Below are 24,853 nucleotides of genomic sequence, written 5' to 3'. Positions count from 1 at the left end.
GAATTCTCAATTCACACGAGATCCCTTCCAAGATTGTCCAGCTTATCCAGAGTTTCTATGCTAACTTCACCTGGGCAGTTGGGGACTGCAGTTTGAGCTTTGAAGTCAAAACAGGATTCAGGCAAGACTGTGTAACATTGGCAATATTATTTAATGCAGTGCTTGACTGGGTTATGAGGCTAACAATGAAATATAAGCAGAAAGTCATCAGGTGGACTCTTTTCTCTACGTTAGAAGACCTTGACTTTGCAGATGACATGCAGGAGAAGACTTAGTGCCTGCGTACCCTTGGTGGACAGATTGGACTCAGAACCAGCCAGAGAAAGACTGAGACCATGACCCTCAAAGTAGAGTCCCCTCCTCCCATCGAGGCATATGGTGTTGACATACCCAGCACCAACAGATTCACCTACCTGGGCAGAATCATTCGGCGGGATGGTGGGACCAGGGACAACATCCAGAGTAGACTCTGCAAAGCTAGAAACATCTTCAGATCATGAGCACCATATGGGGATCAACCAAATACAGCATCCACAGCAAGGTGAAGCTGTACCAGAGTTGTGTTCTGTCCACATACTTGTACGGGTCAGAATACTGGCGCATGACAGGGAACGAGCTTGCCAGGCTGTTATCACTCCACACCATGAGCCTCTGGAAGATCCTCTGTACTTTCTGGCCAAGAAAGATCTCCAACCACACCCTCCTCCTTAAGTGTCACCAAGAGGACATGGCCATAATCATCATGAGGAAATGTTGGATATGGATTGGCTATGTGATGTAAAGAGAGACCAATTCCATCATCAAATCAGCACTTCATTGGACCCCTGAAAGACGGAGGACACATGGAAGATCAACTTGGTGACGTACTATAGGGGCAGAAATGAAGACCTTGAACCACACCTGGAGCACAATAGAGAAGATGGCCAAGGACAGACAGAGATAGAGGACCTTCATTGCTGCCCTAACTGCCAGTGGTGTAACAGGCAAGAGCACATAATGCTGCCTGACCTGCTGAGATCCTCCAGCATTTCTTGTGTATTGCTTAGAATTTATGTATATTTGGAAGGTCAAGGGTAGATCAAGGATAGCAGACATGGTTTGGCACAGGGAGGTGTTACCATTTTAATTTGACTCTTCAAAGAGCTAACGAAGAAGATTAATGACGGTAAGGCGATAGATGTTTATAAGGATTTTAGTCAGTCATTTGACAGGGGCTTACATAGTGGGCTGGTCCAGAGGTTAAGGCACATGGGATCGAAGACAAACTGGCCAACTGAATCCAAAATTTACTTGTTGATACGAGTCAGAGGATAGCGGTGGAGGGATGCACTTTGCACTTTTTACTGATGTGAAACTCTCTGAAATGACATTAAAGTAGTGCAAATCTAAAATTTATCACAAATAAGGTTTTTAATCTCACAGAACTATCAGCTCTAATGAATGAGGCAAACAAGATTCTGTGGACACCAGAGGAACTCAGCAAGTCAGGCAGTATCAATGGAGTGAAACAAACAGGCACCTGCATTGCACAATTATCCCTAATAAGGACATGCATTTATAAATGTGTGTAAATTATATTCCTGAGAATCTTCTCCAATAGCTTCCTTACCCTTTGTACCCATGTGCCATTCCAAGGAGAGGAGTGGACCATGAGTGCTAACAAGATGTCAGGCAGAGTATGCTGAGGTCTTATGAGTAACCTGACAGTCTTGTGCTAACTCATTGCTGGTGTAATGCTCTGTAAGGTTTCACAGCTAATGTAATGGTTTCTCTGTAGAAGCAGCGTTTGGGTTATGACTAGCGATAATGGGAGCTTTGGAATGTGTGGCGTCCAGTGAGGGGAGTGTTGCTTCTTTCTTATGTGTCTGAGAGGAGGTATTTGTGGTCTTTTGTCAGGGAGAGATGAAGAGAGAAGATGTGAGAGGAGCAAGCTGGTAGACTGCAGGATGGAGTGGACTTGGAGTGAGGGTCCGAGAGTCGACGTCACTCGGAGGAAATTGATGGGGATCTAAAGGACGGGAAACTGTGAGCTCCAACATGCACATTAGACCGTTACATGAAAATGGACCCCTTTTCTTTTTGTTTTCTTTACTAACCCTATAGTCAAATTAAGAATTATAAAGCTCAATTGTTTAATTGCGTATGGTGTACTGTCTGATATTTTGTGGTACTGAGCTGTAACAGGGGAACACATCATGCAGCATCTACACAAACGAGATTTCACCAGTTTGACGGGGGCAGAGACTGTCTTCCCCTAGACTAACGCAACCGGCCGGACCTGAGGACACTGGCAATTTTTTTTACTATTTTTAAATGCTTCTGATAATCAGGGTTAAATAATTTAAAAATCAGTAACTTTAATAGAAACACCTGTACATTCTGCAAATTAAGTAAAATAATGAAGAGAAAATAAAGAAAAATAAGTCAAGCATTTTCTTGCACTTGTATTCTTTTGGCAAGTGTAATGCTGAGGAGCTGGATGCCAAGTGTCTAATCAATAGCAAATGATATATATAATCTGGCTCAATGGTGATCGTGGAATTTACTCTCTAAGAGAACTAAGGGAGATGGCCATGAGCCTTGTAGACCATTCATCTCACCTCCAAGATCTTACTGCAGAAATTCCTCAAGCCATTCCTTGGCCCATCCAACATTTGTTTCTTCGTTAACAGCCTACCATCTAAATGTCAGAAGCTGGGAGGTTTGACATTGGCTGCACAATGCTCTTCAGATAATGCAGCTGCGATGTAACAGTTACATTAATATAACAGATAATGTGCCTGTAAGCTTCTACACACTGACCACGTCCAGGCATGGATTATCAAGTGTAAGGAACTTCCATGAAACTTTAGTACAAGAGTTGACCATTTCCAAGAACAGGAAGTTTAAAATGCTTCCTGACATTCACTTTGCATCCACCATCATCAAAAATCTCGGAGACATAATTAACCAGAAACCCTTTTCTTGTGGCTAAAAGAATAGATCAAACTGGGTATTCTGCTACAGTGGCCCACAGTGTTTCCGTACCTTCAATGCAATGATGGGATGTAATAGAATACTCTTCACTTGACTGGATGACCCTATCTTCAAAACTCTTAAAACTCTCAACAGCACCCAGGGCAAAGCTACATGCAAAAGTATTACTTGGAAATCTTCCAAAGGGAACCTATTTGTCTCAGGAGACTGAGTGGTTATATCCAGGAACTGTAAGAAGTAAGCAAATCACAAACAAGAGAAAATCTGCTGGAAATCCAAACAACACACTCAAAATGCTGGAGGAGCTCAGCAGGCCACACAGCATCTAAGGAAAAAGGTACAGTCGACATTTTGGGCCGAAACCCATCCTGGAGTCCTGCCGAATGGTTTCGGCCGAAACCTCAGCTGTACAGGATGGGAGGGGTATTTGATTATGCTGTCTTAAATTGTTAAATTAATCTAGAATTTAAGAAATACAAATTTTTGCAAAGGTGACCATGAAAAGGATTGCCCTGAACACTTATCCTTTCTCTCCTATACACAAAAGAGCATAGCTGATACCTCTTTTTCATCTTTTGTGGCCTTCATTTGAGTCAGGAAAATGAATCAGAGTCATGGTGGAATTGGGAGGCAGAACAAGTTTTGCCCCTCATGTTCTCTCTCATTTGGCTAAAATTTAATATATGTTCCAGCCCAGGGTGGCAAGGGTCATGGAGTCATAGAGTACTATAGGAAAGAGACAGGCCCTTTGGCCCACTTAGTTCATGCCAACTTGGTCTTCTGCTTAGCCCCATCCACCTACACCTGATTCATAGCCCTCCATACCTCCCTCATCTATGTACCTATCCAAACTTCTTTTAAATGTTACAAATGAACCTACATCTACCACTCCGCAGGCAGCTCATTCCCACAGTCACTCCGCCTTCTGAGTGAAGAAGATCCCACCTCAGGTTGCCCTTAAATATTTCACCTTTCACCCTAAACCTATAACCTCGAGTTCTTGTCTCACCCATTCTGAGGGCAAAAAGCCTGTACACACTCACTACATCTATACACCCTCATAAATTTGTATCGAGATAAATTGCGTAGTTCCTTCAATGTCATTGCAAAATTCCTTTACCCGTTTATCGGCAAGGCTGAACAATCCTTGAACCATTCTCACCAGATTTTATGTTGTTGAATTCTTGTGTTATTTTCTCAGGGAGCAAATACGTCAACAAAGCAGTGAAATAATTCAAACATGGAAAGAGAATGGAAGAGCGTTGTCAAGTTTGTCTGTTTAAAAGAGGATTTATTTTTGAATTTCAATTGCTCTAGTATCTTGCTTGTGCCCACAAAGTTTAGCAAGCTGGCTTCCAATAGATCGCTGAGGAGCTGTCTCAGGGAAACGGCGGTAGATTCACTGGTAGGGAAAGCTTCCGTCTTCTCCCAGGAAGGCAGTGTCTGCACTATTACAGCCATTATACTGCAAGTTCCCTTGTTGTTATCTGTCTGGCAGTCAGCCTGTCCTTGGTGAGATGGTGCTGTCTGCAGCCGGATCTTCTAAGCTCACAGTTGCACAAGGTCATCCAAGGCAATCTATTTTCTGCATCAGTGAAGGACAACAAACTTCCACCAATTGTGCTCTAACCACTGGGGTAGCATCCTCTGGTAAACAGGACAGGATACTTGAGAGAGTAGATGAGCAATGGCCTAGAGAACAGCTTCCCAACTATTAATTGGGATTGCCATAGGCTCAGAGATTTTTCTAGAAGAGCTTTTTCATGCAGTATGTAAATAGAGCAACAAGGGAAAGAGCATTACTAGACCTTATCTTGGAGAATTTAGCTGGTCAAGTGGAGAGAGCATAAATGAGAATCATTTTAGAGATAATAACCATGACCAGTATTAAACCGTAACCATAACTATTATTAAGGGCTAAAGCCTATTTCATTAGCATAACGGGTGTCCTGGCAAAGGTAGATCGGGAGCATCTACTTACAGGTAAATCTAGATCTAAGGAAGTGGGAAGTATTCAAAGGAGAAATAGCAAAGTTCAAGGCCAATATAATCGAGAAAGCATAAGACCCATGGTTACAAGTACAGGGAAACTTGAATGTAGAAAGATGTTGAGCATTGGATAAAGAAGGGAAAGGAAGTATATCATGGGAATAAAGATGCCTGTCAATAAAATAAGAAATATATGAAGGCAATTAAAGATAAATTAGTAAGGCTAAGTGGGGTCATGAAAGATAAATGGCAGACAAATTAAAGTAAATCCAAAGGTGCTCTGTATTAAGGAAAAAAGAATAACCAGGGAAAAGGTAGGATCCATTCGTGACAACATAGGTAATCTGTGAGAAGAGCCAAAAGGTATAGATGAGATACAATGTGAATATATCCCATCCATATTCACATGATCAGTTGGAAATAGGGAGTAAACAGACACAGCAAACATGGATTGGTCAAAGAGAGACACAGTCTGTGCAATTTGATTGAATTCTTTGAATAGGTAAGAATATGTATCAGTGAAGGAAGGTAGGGAAGTAGATGTGATTTGCATGGACATTAGTATGGCCTTTGACAAGATCTCATATGAGACACTGGTTCAAAATTTTAGAGTCTATTGGATTCGGGACAAGCTGACAAAGTAGATCCAAAACTGGCTTGGCAATAGGAGAGAAAAGCTGATGGTAGAGGAGTAATGCAACTGAATGCTTGTGCAAAGCAGTATCCACTAGGATTGATGATAGGTTGATGCAACACTGGTAGATAACATGGTTCTGAAGGCATACATAATAAAGGCCTTCTTTAATTGGGATACTGAGGTTCTGCTTCAATTTTATAAAAATCCCTGGTCAGATACAGTTCTGGAAACCAAGCTATAGAAAGATTGTGATAGTGCTGCAGAAGGTGCAGAGGAGATTCACCAGGAATTTTCCTGTAATGGAGCAGACAGTATGAGAAGAGAAGCTAGGCCTGAAACAGAGGAGATTAAGAGGGATATGTTTGACGTGTATACAGTTACGGATATAGATAGGGTAGTTTGCAGAAAACTTTTCTCCATATCAGAGATAGATCATACTACAGGATCTAAGTTCAAGGTAAGAGGGAAAAGATTCAGAATGGGACCTTCTTCACCCACAGGTGGGTAAGCTGCTAGGATGTACTGTAAGACAGCAGTTGAAGCTAGCTTACTGACAATGTTTAAGAAATGTCTAGTTGCATCTCTGAATCACTTGGGAACATTGTGGATCAAGTGCTGGGAGGTGGACTTTACAGATTCCATTAGTCACAGGTTAGTGTGGATGATTGTTTCATTTCTGTACAATTCTATGACTTTATGACTTCAGAGATGTCTAGGACAACTTGTAGAGAAGAATTCAATGGATTAAAAGACCAAGATACCAAGTGAATTCTTAACTGCTTCAATTTACAAGTGTATAATTTAAATTGTTAATTTAATGTATAATGTCATATTAACAATATTTTAAATCACTGCATGTTTGTTTTAAGGGAAAGTGATGTTATGTATAGGATACCTTTAATAACAAGTAATATCAATTGTTATGATTGACTAACAGCTGCTTTCAGATTTTGGCTTTGGTTTAGACATGTCTTGATTAAAAGATGTTCTGCTTATATCTCTACCTCTGTCTATTTGCATAAAATGTGAGCAAAATAGCAGAAACCACAGAGACTCAGATAGCCAACTGCTTGCAAGAAGATTGCTAGTGTGGTGTTTTTTTTGGTGCTGATTTGCACTCAGTGATACACAAAATGCACTGGAGTAACTCAGCAGGCCAGGCAGCATCTATGGAAAAGAGTAAACAGTCCCGCAGAAGAGTCTTGGCCTGAAATGTTGACTGCACTCTTTTCTATAGATGTTGCCTGGCCTGCTGAGTTCTGGCAACATTTTGTCTGTTGCTTGCATTTCCAACATCTGCAGACTTCCTTGTGTGAATGAGCTTTAAACCACTATTTACTTGCATGTTGTGACCATTACACCACTATTTGGTCTTGAGATGTGCTCTTGTGGTTAATTTTCATCTTCTGCTTCAAGAGTTTGATCATTAGCAAGCTGGAAACTACTTGTTGTGATGTGATCTTAAATGGATTGCTGATTTGCATCTCCTTTGGAGACCATCTCAGTATGTGCAGTTCACAGAGTGCTGATAAGTCACATCAATGCAATAGATTAATCTTAAAACTTGCAAAGAACTCTGCTCTTATCATTACAGCTGCTCTTCGATATCAAAGCTGGCTTGGATACTTAAGAATTGTTGGGTTATATTGATCACAATATTTTTTTCTTTGTTGACACTTGTATGGTCAACAAAATCCACAGGTAATCTTCTGCGTGCTCCATTCAGATTTCAGAGAACTTCCCTGTGGACAAGATGGCATCTGCTGTAGAGTATTCTTTCTTTTTCCGCCACTTCTTTTGGTGTTTCAGACTATCATAATATGCTGCTGCCTGAACTAGTCTTCTTTGGAGAACAACCTTTTGAAGCTATGTGAAGAATAGTGACCAGTGGCTATTTTTTGTTCCATGTGGGGTCTTAGGAATACTGAGACAGAAAACACAAAAAGAGAATTAACCATCTCTGATCCCAGATTCACCTTATTATCTTTAATAATTATTTTCTAAGATAAATTGGTTGATTCTATTTATGTTTTCCATCTCACCATCCTCTAGCTAAAATAATGGAAAGTACTGAAAGGGTAGTTTATAATGTAAAAGAACAACATGGCCTAATGTGGCCTTCTTCCACACATTGAGCTTACAGAGTATCCATGTTACACAATAATGTAGACATCAGTTAGACTAAACCACTTATATTTTAATGCTAGAAGCCTGACAGGCAGTTTATTGCTTGATATACTTGGTTAGGCCCAGGGACTTAATGGTGGATAAATCCCCAGGCCTGATCAAGTATATCCTAAGATTCAACAGGAAGCAAGGGAATAAATCTCTGGGATCGTGGTAGAGATCTTTGTATTCTCCTTAGCCATGGGTGAGATACCAGAAGACTGGAAGATGGCTAATGTTTTCCCTTAATTTAAAAAGAGCTGCAAGGCCAAGCAAGGAAACTGCAGACTGGTTAGCTTCACATCAATGGTGGGAAAGTTACCGGAGGTGATTCTGAGAGACAGGATTATTTGCATTTGGAAAGACCAGGAATGATTAGAGATAGTCAGCATGGCTCTTTGCATGGGAAATTATGTCTCATGCAACCTAACTGAGTTTTTCGAAGAGGAGACCAAAGTGAGAGCAGGGTAGTATATATTGTCTATGTGAACAAGGCCTTTGGCAAGGTTTCGCAGGGTAGTCTGATCTGGTAGATGAAATTGCATGGGATCCAGAGTGAGCTAATCAAGGTAACACACACACAAAGTGCTGGAGGAAGCATCTATAAAAGAGAGTACAGTCAACATTTCAGGCTGAAAACCCTTCATCAGGGCTCATCAGAATATATTTATAATATTATTGAATTGACTTCATTACTCACATCCTTCACATACATGAGGAGTAAAAATCTTTACGTTATGTCTCCATCTAAATGTGCAATGTGAAATTATAGTAATTTGTGATAAATAGTATGTGCAACAGGACAGACAATATAACATAGAACTACAATTGTATCAGCATGACTTAATCAGTTTGATGGCCTGGTGGAAGATGATGTCCTGGAGCCTATTGGTCCTGGCTTTTATGCTGTGGTACTGTTTCCTACATTGTAGCAGCGGGAACAGTTTGTGGTTGGGATGATTCGGGACCCCAATGATCCCTTGGGCCCTTTATACACACCTGTCTCTGTAAATGTCCTGAATAGTGGGAAGTTCACATGTACAGATGCGCTGGGCTGTCCACACCATTCTCTGCAGACTCCTGCGATTGAGGGAATTACAGTTCCCGTATCAGGCAGTGATGCAGCCAGTCAGGATGCTCTCAATTGTGCCTCTGTAGAAAGTTCTTAGGATTTGGAGCCTTATGCTGAACTCCTTCAACCATCTGAGGTGAAAGAGGCGCTGTTGTGCTTTTTTCATGCTACTTGGTAGGTGAGACTTGTGGCTGTGAAACAATAGCAGGTTTTGGGGCCTCCCCGATCGTGGTTGTAGGAGTTGACTCTGCGACTGCAGGAAATGGTTCTGACAACTCTGGCCACCTTTCTTCTCTAACAATTGAATCTGGTCTCTACAACTGATTGATGTGTAATCTGCAGATGTTATCACTGCATAGAATGGTCCAAATTCTGTTGTTAATCTTTCCAAGTGCCCACATTTGATCACCTCTGTAGCCCCTCACCAGGTCTGTTTGTCCAGGAGTGAAGCAGTAAACCTCCTTATCTGAAGAGCCCTCTATTTGTCTTAGCTGTTTATCCTGCATGCTCCTTCTGAGATTGGGTTTGAGGAGATAATTGGTTGGTTTTCCTTCATATTTCATCTTTTATCTCCTTATGGGTTTTTAGTTGCCTTCTGATGGTTTTTAAAAGCCTCCCAATTCTCTAACTTCTCAGTAATTGTTGCTATATTATATGCCCTCTCTTTTGATCTTATGCTGTTTTTGACTTCCATTGTCAGCCACAGTGCCTCATCCTCCCCCAGAATACTTTTCACCTTTGAAATGTATCTATCCTGTGCTTTCTAAACTTTTACATATATCCATCCTGTGCCTTCTAAGCTTTGAAATATATCTATCCTGTGCCTTCTAAACTTTGAAATATATCTATCCTGTGCCTTCTAAACTGCCCACAGAAACTCCAGTCTTTGCTGTTCTGCCGTCATCCCCTTCCAATCAATTTTGACCAGCTCATCTCTCATGCCTCTATAATTCCCTTTACTCCACTGTAATACTGATATATCTGACTTTATTCTCTTCCTCTCAAACTGGAAGGTGAATTCTATCATATTACGGTATGATCGCTGCCTCGTAAGTGTTCCTTTACCTTAACATCCCTAATCAAATCTGGTTCATTACCTATTTTGGGCCCCCTTTTTGAGTAAGTATGTGCTGGCATTGGAGAGGGTCCAGAGGTGTTTCAAAATAGTGATCCCGAGAATGAAAGGGGTAATGCATGAGTGTATGATGGCTCTGGGCCTGTACTCGCTGGACTTTAGAAGGACCGGGGAGGGGGAGGGTCTCATTGAAACCTATTGAATATTTATAAGCCTAGACGAGTGGATGTGAAGAAGATGCTTCTTATAATGGGGCAGTCTAGTACCAGAGAGCACAGCCTCAGAATAGAAGGACGTCCCTTTAGAACAGAGATGAGGAGGAATCTCTTTAACCTACTGCATGGAGGCCAAGTCATTGTATATATTTAAATTGGGAGTTGATGGGTTCCTGATTGGTAAGGGCATCAAAGGTTATGGGGTGAAGGCAGGAGAATGGGGTTGAGAGGGATAATAAATCAGCCATGATGGAATGGTGGCGCTAATTCGATGGGCCGAATGGCCCAATTCTGCTCCTATGCCTTATGGTCTTTATAATTTCATTAACGAACATTTTGGTACCATGCTTCAGTATCTCTCACAAAGATACCAGAAATTAGTCTATAATATCAACAACAAATTAATTTAAAAAGTTATGCTGTCAGGACAGGATTTCTTACTGTGGCTTTCTTTGATACATGTGGTCAGTCTCTTGAGCATTCTCTTACTGGAAAAGTTGCAACATTAAACAGAGAATAGTTTGTCACATAATACAATAAGAAAGGGGTACAGCCATTAGACTAATGATTATTCTCATTCAATACTATATATGGTAAAGATATTACACCCCTTTTCAAATACTGAAATAAAATCAATAAGAAAGAAACAAACGTTGAAAACAGTAGACCAGTCTCTGTGCCTTCCAGATGCTTACATATAAGCAGTGGCCCTTGCAAGTTGAGTTGTCATACTCCTAGGTCATTTTTGCTGAGCTGAGGTATTTCCATTTTTCAGGGTTTGTGGTGCATCCTCTGCCATCTCTACTACTGCTTCTACGAAGCAAGACTTTTTGGTGGTTGTTCTGAGAACCACCTCCTCTGAGATGGTTGCCCTCCTCGTTTGTAACCTTATTTCATCTGTGCTGTGGTGTGGTGTGGCTGGCTGGTGAGAAACACTATTTTATAGTCAGGTTCAGACATTACAGTGAGACTGCTGTGCTGTTCATTCTGATTCCGCAATCCTCAGTCTTATTAGAGTACATCGATATGTCTTCTTATGTCTACTTATCTCACTTTAGTTTAATTATTTACTTTATTTAGTGAGACACTGCCCTTCTGGCCCTTCATGTCACACAACCCCAGCAACCCCACAACTTTGATTAACTTTACCCTAACAATGGGACAACTTACAATATCCAGTTAACCTACCAATATGTCTTTGGTCTGTGGGTGAAACCGGAGAACTCAGAGAAAACCCACACTTTCAGTAGTACAGAGATTCCATACAGAATGGCACTGGAAATGAACTCCCGACTCTGCAAAGCCCTCAGCTGTAAAGCATTGTGTTAACTGCTACACTACCGTGGCACCCAACACCAGGTGAACATTAATGTACCTCAAAACTGTGAGATTGTGTGCCAATGCAGGATTACACAAGTTTCTATAACTCCTTGGTCTTTGTAACTTCTATTAGAGATCTTGTCACTAAATGATGCTATCCTTAATGAGACTTGTGCTCCATGGAACTGATACCAGTCTCCTGATACAGTGCCTCAGAAATGTTAATAATCTGTTGGAAGATTGCTGCGACTCTCTAAAATTCTTTGAACTCTGGTAAACAGAGTTGTGCTGACAGCAGTCTGAGATTGCATGGCAGAACTCTGGATAAACAATTTTTGTTGTAGACTAAACGAATTTATCCAGTAATTTGCATAATCATGGCTGTATTGCTGGGCAGAGTTCTCAAGCAGGAATTACAAAAGAAAGGCAGCAGACAACATAGACATAGCAGATTTTAATCAACAGATTTTAATCCCAACAGTATAGAGGGAGGCCACATTTGCAGCTGTAGATCTCCCAAACATAATGCATCTGGGAGGATATGTCTTGCAGAAATAACTGCAACCTCCTGCAAGCAGAGTTCTGACCACAAACTCATGTCTTCAGAAGTGAAGATTACTGACACATATTAACATTTGTATCATTCCATGCATTCTCTGATTTCCACCATATAGCACAGCTTGCAGCTCTTTTTAGCATTAGAAACATTATTGGCACTAGCTAATCATGAATGGGGACCTTATCTCCTTCTCTTTGAAGAAAAACCGTTAGGCATATAGAGTATATTTCTCAGTGTTATGAGTTTCTTGAATGCATGGAGTGACAAATTTCATTCAAGACGTACCTTGCATTTTCCATGTGAAGTTTAACATGAATCAAAAGGACTAACACTTCCCTGACCACCTGTGACGATGAAGTGAACATTCTCTTCCCTGAAGAGATTTATGATTTTATTACTAATTATTTATGGTGCAACTGTAACGAAAACCAATTTCCCTCGGGATCAATAAAGTATGACTATGACTATGAGAAGGGTCTCAGCCCCAAACATTGACTGTTTACTCTTTTCCATAGATGCTGCCTGGCCTGCTGAGATCATCCAGCATTTTGTGTGCGTTGCTTGGATCTCTAGCATCTGTAGATTTTCTTTTGTTTGTGAATATTCTCATGAATATTCTCATGATCATTGTCTTGTTTCAGTGGAACTCGCAGCCTATCAATGCACCATATTTTAATCACTACATAACATCAAAACAAGCCTTCATGTGGACTTCACAGAATGGTGTGGCCAAGTGCATCTTAAGAGCTGAATCAGGATATGAAGTAATGCTGGAGCAATTGCACATTTGCAGAAAATGCACATACAAGGTACATGAACAAGCAGTGTCTTGGCTGGCTTACTTCTGATAAACACACTTTTTTTCATGAGTCTGATGGACTTGGTAAAACTGATCAGGTGATAATCTGTCCAGCAGTCATCTCTGCAAATCATGGCCCTTGTGATAGTCACGTTATGGCTGTCCCTAGCTCGGACAATGACATAGTCAATAAGATGCCACTGCTCAGGGATGCTGCCAAGATGCCTTGAATGTGTTTTTCTTGCAAGAGAGACTGTTCATGATAGGATTGTGCTCAGCACAAATGGTGAGTAGTAATCCATTTGAGTTGGTGTTGCCAATGCCTTCCTTTCCTATGGCACTCTTCCAAAGGTTGAAGTCCCAACCAACCCTGGCACTGAAGTCCCCTGAGAGAATTATCTTAACCTCCTTGAGGATGCTCAGTGTCACATCTAGACAAGTGCAGAAGGTCCCCTTTTCATACTCACCTAAGTCCAGATATGGTAAGCACTCACGACAGTTGACATCTTGTTATTGGCAAGTACCAAATGGATAATAACGAGACATTCACTGCTCCCCACAGGATTGAAAAACCAACACTATGAATCCTGGCAACACAAACAAAATACTGGAGGAACTCAGCAGGCCAGGCAGCATCTAGGAATAGCGTACGTTTGACTTTTTGGGCTGAAACCCTTTGGCAGGACAGATTTCCAGCATCTGCAGATATTCTCTTGTTTGTGACTATGGATCCTATCAGTTGTCTTTCCTTTCCATTAATTGCTCTTCGTCTGCTCCATTAGTTACTCTTCATCTGCCAGGTGGGTTTCAGAAAAAGCAACTAGGTCAATCTGACATCTCAGTTTTCTGGTGATAATTGCAATTTTTTCTCTCTGGTCAATCACAGGTTGCACTACCAATGAGAGTGCACACACTCCAGGCTCCAAAGGTCATGTTTCTTTATTTCCAATGGCATATGGTGATCCCAGTGGATGTGATAATCCAGCCAGGAAGTTTCCAGGCAGGCTATTTTTAGGTCACCTTTTCCTGCCCCTTCTGAGTGGGGTGAGCAGAGTGAATCCTAAATCTGGTTGCAGCTGCTCCGCCTTCACTGATGTTGGAATGTGTCATCGTCTTCCGCCAGCTCCTACTTTGGGATCTTGTTTGGATCCCACTCAATAGCCTCTTTTAGGCAAAGCAGGAATATCCTGAGGTTATTGAAGAACTCTAGGGTCTGCTTAAATCTACCACCCCAATACCTGCAAAAACATCCTTGGGTACACATCCAGAAAACATCAGGATTGGTTTGATGATAACGACATGGAGGTATAACAACTTATCTTTTAGAAAAAGAAAGCCTTCTGTGCCTGGTAGAACGATATTGGCAGCAAGGCCAAAAGGGAAGCTTGCTACAGAGCCAAGGTACAGTATCTGTCCTGCACAGGGTGAGAGAGCTAAAGAATTCTTTGTGGACTGAGAAAGGCCTGATATTCCAGACAGTGGCAGACTATTTCAGATCTCCCCCTCCCCCTCCCACTTTCAAATCTCTTACCATCTCTTCTTTCAGTTAGTCCTGACAAAGGGTCTCGGCCCAAAACATCAACTGTACCTCTTCCTAGAGATGCTGCCTATTTTTAGGTGTGTTGCTTGAAATTCCAGCATCTGCAGATTTCCTCATATTGGCAGACTCTGGTGTCACATGAGGCTACTTCTGTGCCATCAAAGTAGTCTATGATCCAAGTTACTGTCAGGTTTCGGTGGGACTTAAGTGCAGACCAATGAATACTTTTTCACCAGGATTTATTAGGGAGCACAAAGGCAACAGTCTTTCAAAAACAGAAGGCAGGCACAAATCTGAAATGGCAGGCAGAGGTCTTAACCGGGAAAGGCAATCAGTGGAGGGCAGACAAACCAGAGCGCACAGGCAAAAATCAGGTCCAAGAACAGAAAAAATCCAAAACACAGAATCAGGCAAAATCAATTGGCAGAAGTCACAATGACAGGCTAGAACAACACAGGTCAGAACTGGGACAAAATAGCAGAGAACACTACTCAAGGCAGGGTTTAAATGGACAGAGTAATGAGTGAAAATTAGAAACAGGTGGGTGCAAATGAGGACACAAGCAGGTAATTGGAGGAGGTCCAAAAAGGAAAGGGGCTGGGCCAAAACCCACATGGCCAGGTGAAAGAAAACAGAAATTAAAGACTGTTGTGATCCAGAGCTACCAGCAGAGGCCCTTGGACCCAATGTTCAGGCTGGATCCTTAACAGTTACTTTGGATTAAACCCCCTGCACTCAAAGGGTGGAAAGAACTTTCTAAAGAATTGGAAGGATATGAACGATTGATGGAGAGAGCACTTTCAGGAGTTTCTTAACCACAACAGCACAGCTGAACCAGAGGTTACTTATCAAATCCTCCAGAGAGCTGTGAGAGAAGACATAGGGAAACATCCCAGTATGAAATAGGTTCATGATGCCATCAGGAGCCTGAGAATCAATAAAGCTACTGGTCCTGACAGGATTCCAGCAGAGGTTCTTAAGGAAAGTGGACCAGCCTTCCCGCACCAGATACATGTCTTGCTCCTGAAGGCAACTCCAGGCAGAGTGCTTGCATGTTTGCTTGTCAGTCAACTCCTTCTGCGCTCTGAGGAAGAACTCGTTGAATCACAGTGTGGATTCTGTCCATCTAGAGGTAGCACAGGCATGATCTTCACAGCATGCCAACGATAGGAAAAATGCTGCGAACAAAGGCAACCTTTCTAATTGGCTTTCATAGATTTGACAAAGGCATTTGATACAGTAGACTGCCAAGCTCTCTGGCATATGAGGACAGTACTTGTCAATATATGGCTGTTCTGACAAGTATTTACCAGTACTAAGGCTGCATGACGGCATGTCAGCCATGTTACGCAGCAACAGAGGTGCTGAATTAGACCTCCTTCACTGTCAAGGTAGAAATTAAAGATGTTTGCCATCTTTACTGCTGCCATCCTTCACCTCAGTGGCCAAGACCTACCACAAGGAATCCCAATCATGTATAGAATGGACAACAGGCTTTTCAACCTCAGCTGGTTCAAGGTCAAGAACCACTGCTGTCATGGAGCTTCAGTATGCAGATGACAATACCATCACAGCAGACTCTGAAGAAGACTTCCCTTGCATCCTGAATGTCTTTGCTGAGGCATATAGAGCCCTGGGTCTTGCCTGAACATAAAACAAGACCCAGATCCCTCATCTGCCACTGCCCAACCAGCCAATTATCCAGCCCTCCATACAAGTTGATGATATCCCTCCTGAAAATGTAGGCTACTTTCCCTGCCTTGGCAGCATTCTCTCCTCAAAAGCAGACAAAGACTTACAGATCAACCATCGACTCAGTAGTGCTAGTGCAGCCTATGCAAGATTAAGGAAAAGAGTCTCTGAAGACCATGACCTACAGGTCCAAACAAAACTTTTATTCTCTAGAGTAGTTGTCCTTCCTACATTACTGTATGGAGCTGAATCATGGACCACCTACAGGAGACACCTGAAGGCCCTGGCACAATACCACCAAAAAACCTTGCAAAAGATGTTGAGGGTTAGCTGGAAGGAGAGACACAACAGTGTATAGGGGAAGGCCAACATGAACAGCATTTCCGCTATGATAAAGTAACACCAACTCTGATGGTTAGGTCATGTCATTTGGATGCCGAACTCATGTCACTCCAAACAGATCCTTTACTCCCAGTAGAACGAAGTTCAGCAAGACCCTGGAGGCAAGGAAACTGCTTCGAAGATTATATCAAATTTAATCTGAAGAAATTCAACATTACATCTAAAAACTGGGAAGACATTGCACTTAATAGATGCACCTGGAGGAAATCCGTTCAAGATGGAGCTGCGCTACATGACAGCGAGCTCCGTCGTGCCTCAGAGAACAAGCAGCAGCTGTGAAAAGAGCAAATGAACAACCAAAAGACCCAACTACTAACCATAGCTACCATTTACTTGTGTCCACACTGCACAAGAATTTGTGGATGCCTCTACAGCCATCTGAAGACCAACCCTTTAGGAGAACAACTTACTTGAGTTGAGTGATCACACTACTAGATGGACAAGGCAGCAACTTTTAAATAAAGTTTCATTAAAATTTCAAGGCTCAAATTCAATGTTAATCCAAACCCTTTAAACAACCACAATCCATTGCTGTCACTTTCTCTCCTGTCAAGACCAAGCCTTTCATCTTCCTTCTCATTTTCCTTTCATGTTCCTTCTCAGTCAACAGGCATCAGGAATCCAAAGCCAGTCCTCATCTTTCTGTCTGAGTTGTCCAGGCTGGATTCCCACAATTCTCCAAATCGCAGACCACACCTATCCCCAACCAACCCCTTCCCGATATTCTTGTAAGGAAAGCAGATCAAATAATTCACCATTCATCAGCGGTCTTATTGCCACATTTCAGATTCCATTCAGCAGTTCAGTAATGCCCAGGGCCATACATCAGTCCATATAAAGTCCAGATACATTCTCCATACAATAAAGTAGCAGTTGCTCTATTCCCTTATCGACAATCGTAGATGCATTTTGCAATTGTGGAAACAGCTTTTAAAACAGTAAGGAATAAAATTTAAATAAATTACTCAAAAAAGACAATAAAACCACTTACTTATATCCCTCACATACTGGACAATTATAGAATTCAGATCCAAAGTATTATGAAAGTTGCAAAGTTCCATTTAATATTTTCATTCCCTCAGCTAAAAGTTATTTTCTATAGTTATAACAAACATTTTCCATTTCAAAGCTGCTTTGGCATATTAGCACAATCCACCAGTGCTTTCAGAGATTCATCAAGCAAATGAACTAGATGTAATGCCTCAGAAAGAGATAGTAGGACAGACGAAGTTGTTAATTTATTCAGATACATTGTGGAGTAGGCCCTTCTGGCTTTTCATAGAGCATAGAAACATGTCTTTCAACACATCTAGTCCAAGCTGGCCTAGTTTTCTGTCTACTCCCATCTACCCACTCCCAGACCATAGCCCTCCATACCTCTGTCATCTATATACCTATTCAAACTACTCTTAAATGTTACAATTGAACCCATATCTACCACTTCCACTTGCAGCTCCTTCCATGAAGCACTTCCTCCTCAGTTTTCCCTTAAATATTTCACTTTTCACCCTAAACCTATGGCCTCTAGTTCTAGTCTCACCCAGTCTGAGAGGAAAAGCCTGCATGCATCCATCCTCATAACTTTGTATACCTCTAAGGTCTCACCTCATCCTACAGCAGTTCAGGGAATAAAATCTACTCAACCTATTAAACCTTTCTGTATAATGCAGGTCTTCAGGTCCCAGCGAGATCTGTGTAAAGGACCAAAGACGTGATCAAAGGGCAAGGATTTAAAATAAAAGTTTGGAGGAGAGAGAGTTGGAAAGCTGTTGGCAGTGAATACTAGATGGATTGGTGAAAAATTGAGAAATTCGGGGCTACAGGGAAATGGCACAGAAGAGTTGAGGCCCTGATGGTCATGTTGAATGGCAGCCAGGCTTTGAGGCCCAGGTCCGCTACTCCTGTTCATATTTTCTTTATGTTCTTGTGGGTTTTGAGGATGTGCAAAAGGCTAGACCTGGAGGAGTATAGATGTGTCGATTGTAGGATTGGAGAAATGAAGTGTAAAACAAAGGCATGAAGATATCTGAAAGCATGAGTGAAAATGTCAATATTGATGTCTTGATTAGCTGGAACTACTACAGGTCAATGTGCATGGCAATGCCAGGCTAGGAAATAGGCAGCATACTCCCAAGGGGAAAACAGAAATTAAAGTTATTAAGGCTGGAGATACCAAGTGCTTGATAAAGTCTTGAGTGCAGTAGGGCTCATGAAGGGAAGCAGCTGGGTTATTTTATGTAGATGGAATAAGCATATCTTAGAGATGGCACAGATATGAGCTCTAAACTCAACTTGTGGTCAAATGTAACACCAAAGTTGTGAGTAGGTGAGTACAATTTCAGATATTCAGCAGTTGGTGGATGGGAAACAGAGTTTCTGAAGAGGACCAAAGAAATGACGGTAAAATAAAGTGTGGATGCTGGAAGTCTGAAAATAAAAAGCAGGAATTAAAAATGGGAAATCCGAAAACAGAAAGCAGGAAACCTGCAATCAGCAAAGCAGTATCTACAGAAAGAGAAACAGAGTTAATATTTCAGGCCAAAGACACTTCATCTGTCCTATGTTCATTTCAAAAGCAATACCTTTTGAATAACCTGACGAAGGGTCTCAGCCCAAAGTGTCGGCTCTTTATTCCTCTCCATAGATGCAGCCCATCCTGCTGAGTTCCTCCAGTATTTTGTGGGTGTTTGCTTTGCAGAATCTCTTGTGTTTTTGAAGGTGAGACAAAGCTGGGTGTCATCAGCACATTGTGTTCTTGAAGGAAGGATTCCGATGTCTAAAGACCTTGGTTTGGAAATGGAAGTTGGAAGTACAGTGGTAGTCTACAATGATGGAAAGGTCAAGTGTTTTCTTTTGGAGAGGGCATAATGATGGTGGATTTCACTGAGAGGGGATCAGTACATGAGATGAGAGCTGTGAGAAACAGCAGTCAATGTGACAGCCAGGAAGCAAAATTAGGTGTTTGTCGGTTTATCAGGCTGACGGAGCAAGATATAAGTCTCAAAGGTTTATTAATTCATTTTTATTTATTTATTGAGATATAGCATGGAAAAGGCCCTCCAAGATCTTTGATTCATGACATCCAGCAACCTCTGATTTAACCCTAGCCCAATTATGAGAAAACAATACAATGCCTAATTAACCAACCAACCAGTACGTTGTTGGGCTGTGGGAGGAAACCGGAGCACCCAGAGGAATCCCACACAGTCACGGGGAGGACGTACAAACTCTGTACAGGCAGCTGTGGGAATTGAACCTGTGTCACTGGTATTGTAAAGTATTGTGCTAACCACGATACCAGGGAGAGTGGAGAGGGATGTAAAGTCTGACTGACCATCAGATGTTTGGCCTGGTGTCTTGTGCTAACAAGTGGATTGATAGGCAGCAGGTTAGATAGTGACAAACTGAATGGCAATGATGCCCATGGGATTTCCATCAGTGCCATCGGAGTTGAGCGTAGTGGAGGCAGGAGAAGTCAAACAACTATTTTAATAGATAAAAGTAAGACAAATTGTACCTGTTTATCTGTGAACTGGTAAGGGGTGTATTCTAAAGCACAGCTGATGTCATAAAATTTGTTTCTACATTATCTGAGTGGCTAATGGTAGGACTAATTAATGGTCAGTCATTTACACACCACAAAGGAACTACAGCAGGGTCCTCTGGTTTCGTTTGAAGTACTGAGGTATATATTCTTTCCTGCCTTTTGAGGTCTGAGTTCATCACACAGACCATAAACAGAATGTAACACCTCCCACAGTCTAAGCAGTTGGACTTGAGCTGGTAAGTAAGAGGATTTGAATAAATTTCAAAGTACCTGTCACATATATGCTGGGATCTCCTGTTCTTGGCAGTAAATATAACTTTGTAGAAAGAACTGAGCTCTGTGTATTTCGGGTCGGCAGTGCGGTTATCTGACTTCCTTCTGCGAGATTGAAACTATCCACCGAAGGTCTTGCACGATCGAAGAAGTCGTCGGAAGGTAAGGGAGAAGCGAAATGCTTCTATAATTGTTATAAACTTATGCTATTCACTGTAATTCGAAAGTAATCTTAAAAGAATAACTATTAAATATTATTTGTTCCTTAACTAAAGTTTCAGTGCTCGGGGCAACATTTATACTTACGAGAGAATGGTACTAAATCTTTGCTTGTATCGCTGCAAAATTCTAGCCTGAAGGTCAAAGAGCAAATCTGCAGTTGCACCCTGACGGTGTCAATTAATTGTATCCATTCTACGAACGATTGTAATTCGACCAATTAAAGATCCTGAAACAGGCAGAAAATAATATTTATTCGCATCCTTTCTTGCCTGCCTAGGGAGCATTTAAGCTTTAACCCTTGGAAATATTGGAAGAGTTAACACAACCTGGCATGTCTCGGTAGTAGGGGTGGTGGTGTGGATAGCAAAAATTTACGTGGCGAGCGGTACCCGGATCTCATAGTTTCAAAATATAAACCTGAATTTTACATTAATGCGCCTTCCATTTAAACACCTCTACACTTGTAGTTTACAAAGTGGAAGTCTGATTCCAGATTCCGATATTAGGTAAGTGGCTTATTGTGGTTTTTTTTGTTATTGTTGAAAATGAAGTTTGAAGGTCCGTCTGTAAATCCCAATGATGTTTCAGTCAGGACACAGAGTGGAGCCTGGGAATCGGCAGCGAAGCGCGCAGGTAGAGAGCGAATCGCTTCCTGCGCGCGCCCGACGACCGGCGAAGGTGCGCGTGGGGGCTGGTCCTTGTGCGCGCGATCGGGACGGGTCTCCTCGCAGCTGGAGCCGCTCAGATCCGGGCAGCGTTCCAAATGGCCGATTGCACTTTCATCGAGGAAGCTGAGCCTGAGAGGAATAAGGAAGGGTTGGATTGGGGGTATGAAGAAGGTGAGCTTCTGAAAACTTTTTAAAAATTTGAACTGTGCCAGTGGAAGCGTGGTAGCTGACATTACACGAAATCGTCCGCTAATTATACCCTCCATAAACCTGAAAAATAGTTCTTGTTTTGGATTTGTTTCCTTCGCAGGACGTCTATTTCTCTCCGCATGTAATAATTAATTTACCTTTATGTTGATTCAATGAACTATATTTAAGGACATTAGGTTACTTTCTTAATTTTTAGTGCTGTGCAAAACTGTGTGAGGTCCAATTATTTATTGGTATAATAACGTGCTAGAGATAAACCGTCTCCGAGTATTACAGCAAATTTGCTTTACGTTCAGTCTGCAAAACTGCGCGTATATGGTTATTGTAAGGGTTTTAATTTTATTATATTTGAAAGGATCTACGTCTATTCTATTTTAGGAGTGGAATGGGGATTGTTATTCCCTGCAGCTAATGGAGTGTATCAATCTCCTATAAATTTGAACTCCAGGGAGGCAAAGTATGACCCTTCGCTACTGGACGTACGTTTATCCCCAAATTATGTGGTCTGTCGTGATTCTGAAGTAATTAATGATGGTCACACCATTCGGATATTACTGAAATCCAAATCAGGTATGTAAAATTTCATATATTTTAATTTTTACGTTAATTATGGAACGTTTCTTTTTTTGCACGAACTCATATTTCTAATATATTTTACTCTTAGAACTGTTATTCGTAAATTACAATGTAGATTGAATCGATGCTCAGAAGTGGTTCCCAGTAGACTTGTTAGCTTTTTTGCTATTTGTAGTGAGGTTATGAAAACATCTACTACTTTGCCACAAATGAAGCACAGAGATATTTGGAAATCCCTTTTTTTTCCAAATCCACAGAAAATTGACTTCTGCACAAAAATAACTATGTCGCAGAGCAGGTGCTAAATTTAGCTATATTTAGAATAGTTTATTCGAAAGTTGGTGTCAGTGGACAATGTTAAAATTTTATTATAAAAATGCCCTGTTGCAAGTGTCCCTGATGTAGCACCCATAAGTTATTCAGATTTTCATTGCCAGATATCAAATTTCAGGGCTCATTTGACAACACGGTGAGTTTTCGCAACCTTCAGACCTAATAGTTCTTGCTGTGTGTTGTGTGGTTTTCTAATATCTGTCCAGAACTATTATAGTCATAGTCATATTTTATTGATCCCAGGTTTTCGTTACAGTTGCACCATAAATAATAAATAGTAATAAAACCATAAATAGTTAAATAGTAATATGTAAATTATACCAGATGGAAATAAGTCCAGGACCAGCCTATTGGCTCAGGGTGTCTGACCCTCCAAGGGAGGAGTTGTAAAGTTTGATGGCCACAGGCCGGAATGACTTCCTATGATGCTCTGTGTTGCATCTTGGTGGAATGAGTCTCTGGCTGAATGTACTCCTGTGCCCACCCAGTACATTATGTAGTAGATTGGAAACATTGTCCAAGATGGCATGCAACTTGGACAGCATCCTTTTTGCAGATACCACAGTCAGAGAGTCCAGTTCCATCTCCACAACATCACTGGCCTTACGAATGAGTTTGTTGATTCTGTTGGTGTCTGCTATTGATCTGTATAGAGCATAAGAGATCTCAAGAACTGGAATTATCAGGAAAACATCTTATCTGCACTGTGCTCTGCATCCTTGTAAGTAAATTTAAAAGCATTTTTCAAAAGTGCCACATTGCTGTAATGAAGTTATTATGGCAGTATATAAATTATTGATTGGCTACCACCTTACAACAAGCTGCACAACAAGCTTAAAAAAAGTTCTGATTTTTTTTGGTAAATCTTGATTGAGAATTTGGATAGTAGGGATAATCTCCTTGTTCCTTTTCAAAATGGTGTTCATTTATAATCGCCCAGAGATAGTTGATAGTGTGGGTTTGCTGAAATCAGCACCTCTGACAGTACAGCTCTTTCTCTGTGTTGCAATAATGAGTTGGTATGGATTTGGGTCATTCAGCCCATAGACTCTGCTCCTCCATTCCATCATGGCTGATCTCAGATCCCACTCAACTCCATACACCTGCCTTCTTGCCATATCCTTTGATGCCCTGACCAATCAGGAAACTATCAACTTCTGCTTTAAATATAACCATGGACTTGGCTTCTATCTGCAGTTTGTGTCAGAGCATTCCACAGATTCACTCTCTGGCTAAAAAATTTCCTCCTTACCTCTGTTCTAAAAGGTTTCCCCTCAACTTTGAGGCTGTTCCCTCTAGTTCTGGATACTCCCATCACTGGAAACATCCTCTCCACATACACCCTATCTAGTCCTTTCAACATTTAGTAGGTTTCATTGAGATCCCCTCACCCACATACTTCTAAATTCCAGTGAGTACAGGCCCAAAGCTGCCAAACACTCCTCATATGTTGACCCCTTCATTCCCAAAATCATCCTCTGGACTCCCTCCAATGACAATACATCTTTTCTGAGATATGGGCCCTAAAACTGTTGACAATACTCCAAGTGCGGCCTGACTAATGTCTTCTAAAGACTTGACATTATCTCCTTGCTTTTCTATTCCATTCCCTTTGAAATAAATGCCAACATTGCATTTGCCGCCTTCATCACAGACACAACCTGTAAATTAACCTTCTGGGAGCTTTGCATGTGGACTTCTAAGTCCCTCTGCACCTCTGATGTTTGAATTTTCTCCCCATTTGGATAATAGTCTGCACTATTGTTCCTTTTACCAAAATGCATTATCATACATTTCTCAATGCTGTATTCCATCTACCACTTTTTTGCCCATTCTTCTACTTTGTCTAAGTCATGCTGAAATCGCATTGCTTCCTCAGCACTACCTACCTCTCCAACACGAGGAAATCTGCAGATGCTGGAATTTCAAGCAACACACATAAAAGTTGCTGGTGAACGCAGCAGGCCAGGCAGCGAAGACGAGAAGGATCCCGGCCCGAAACGTCAACTATACCTCTTCCTAGAGATGCTGCCTGGCCTGCTGCGTTCACCATCTACCTCTTTATCTATCTTTGTATCATCCGCAAACTTTGCTACAAAGCCATCAATTCCATTATCTAAATCATTGACAAACAATGTGAAAAACAGCTGTCCCAGTAGTGACCCCTGAGGAAAACCACTAGTCACTGGCAGCCAATCAGAAAAGGCCCCTTTTATTCCCACTTACTACCTCCTGCCTGTCAGCCATTCCTCTATCCATGCCAGTATCTTCCCTGTAACACCATAGGGTTTTATCTTGTGAAGCAGCCTCATGTGTGGCAACTTATCAACTGCTTATAAATTCAAGTAAGTGACACCCACTACCTTTCCTTTGTCCACCCTGCTGGTTACTTACTCGAAGAACTCTAACAGATTTATTAGGCAAGATTTCACTTTACAGAAACCATGTCGACTTTGACTCATTAGTCTCCCATTACCCCGAAACCTCATCCTTAATAATCGACTCCAACACTTTTCCAACCACTGAGGTTAGGCCAACGGGCCTGTGGTTTTCTTTCTTTTGCCTTCCTCCCTTCTTAAAGA

The 24,853-nt window shown here is 41.5% G+C and overlaps 1 protein-coding gene across 3 annotated transcripts in view; it reads left to right on the top strand.

The window, feature by feature from the left end:
* The first annotated feature begins 20,168 nt into the window (after positions 1–20,168).
* ca8 (carbonic anhydrase VIII) overlaps positions 20,169–24,853 on the top strand; it is an 87,938-nt gene continuing 83,253 nt past the window's right edge. The window contains exons 1-4 of one of the 3 annotated variants that reach the window (XM_063064037.1): positions 20,169–20,225; positions 20,348–20,424; positions 21,073–21,323; positions 21,741–21,932. In XM_063064037.1, the coding sequence (XP_062920107.1) occupies positions 21,248–21,323; positions 21,741–21,932 (268 nt within the window). In that variant the 5' untranslated portion in view covers positions 20,169–20,225; positions 20,348–20,424; positions 21,073–21,247. Of the gene's footprint in view, positions 20,226–20,257; positions 20,425–21,072; positions 21,324–21,740; positions 21,933–24,853 lie in introns of those variants that run through there. The other 2 variants (XM_063064018.1, XM_063064027.1) reach the window with 2 other exon arrangements.

Source organism: Mobula hypostoma, chromosome 1, assembly GCF_963921235.1.
Source record: "Mobula hypostoma chromosome 1, sMobHyp1.1, whole genome shotgun sequence".
NCBI classification, from domain to species: domain Eukaryota; kingdom Metazoa; phylum Chordata; class Chondrichthyes; order Myliobatiformes; family Myliobatidae; genus Mobula; species Mobula hypostoma.
The sequence above is the reverse complement of the archived record's forward strand: the minus strand, read 5'-3'. Positions and strand labels throughout refer to the sequence as shown.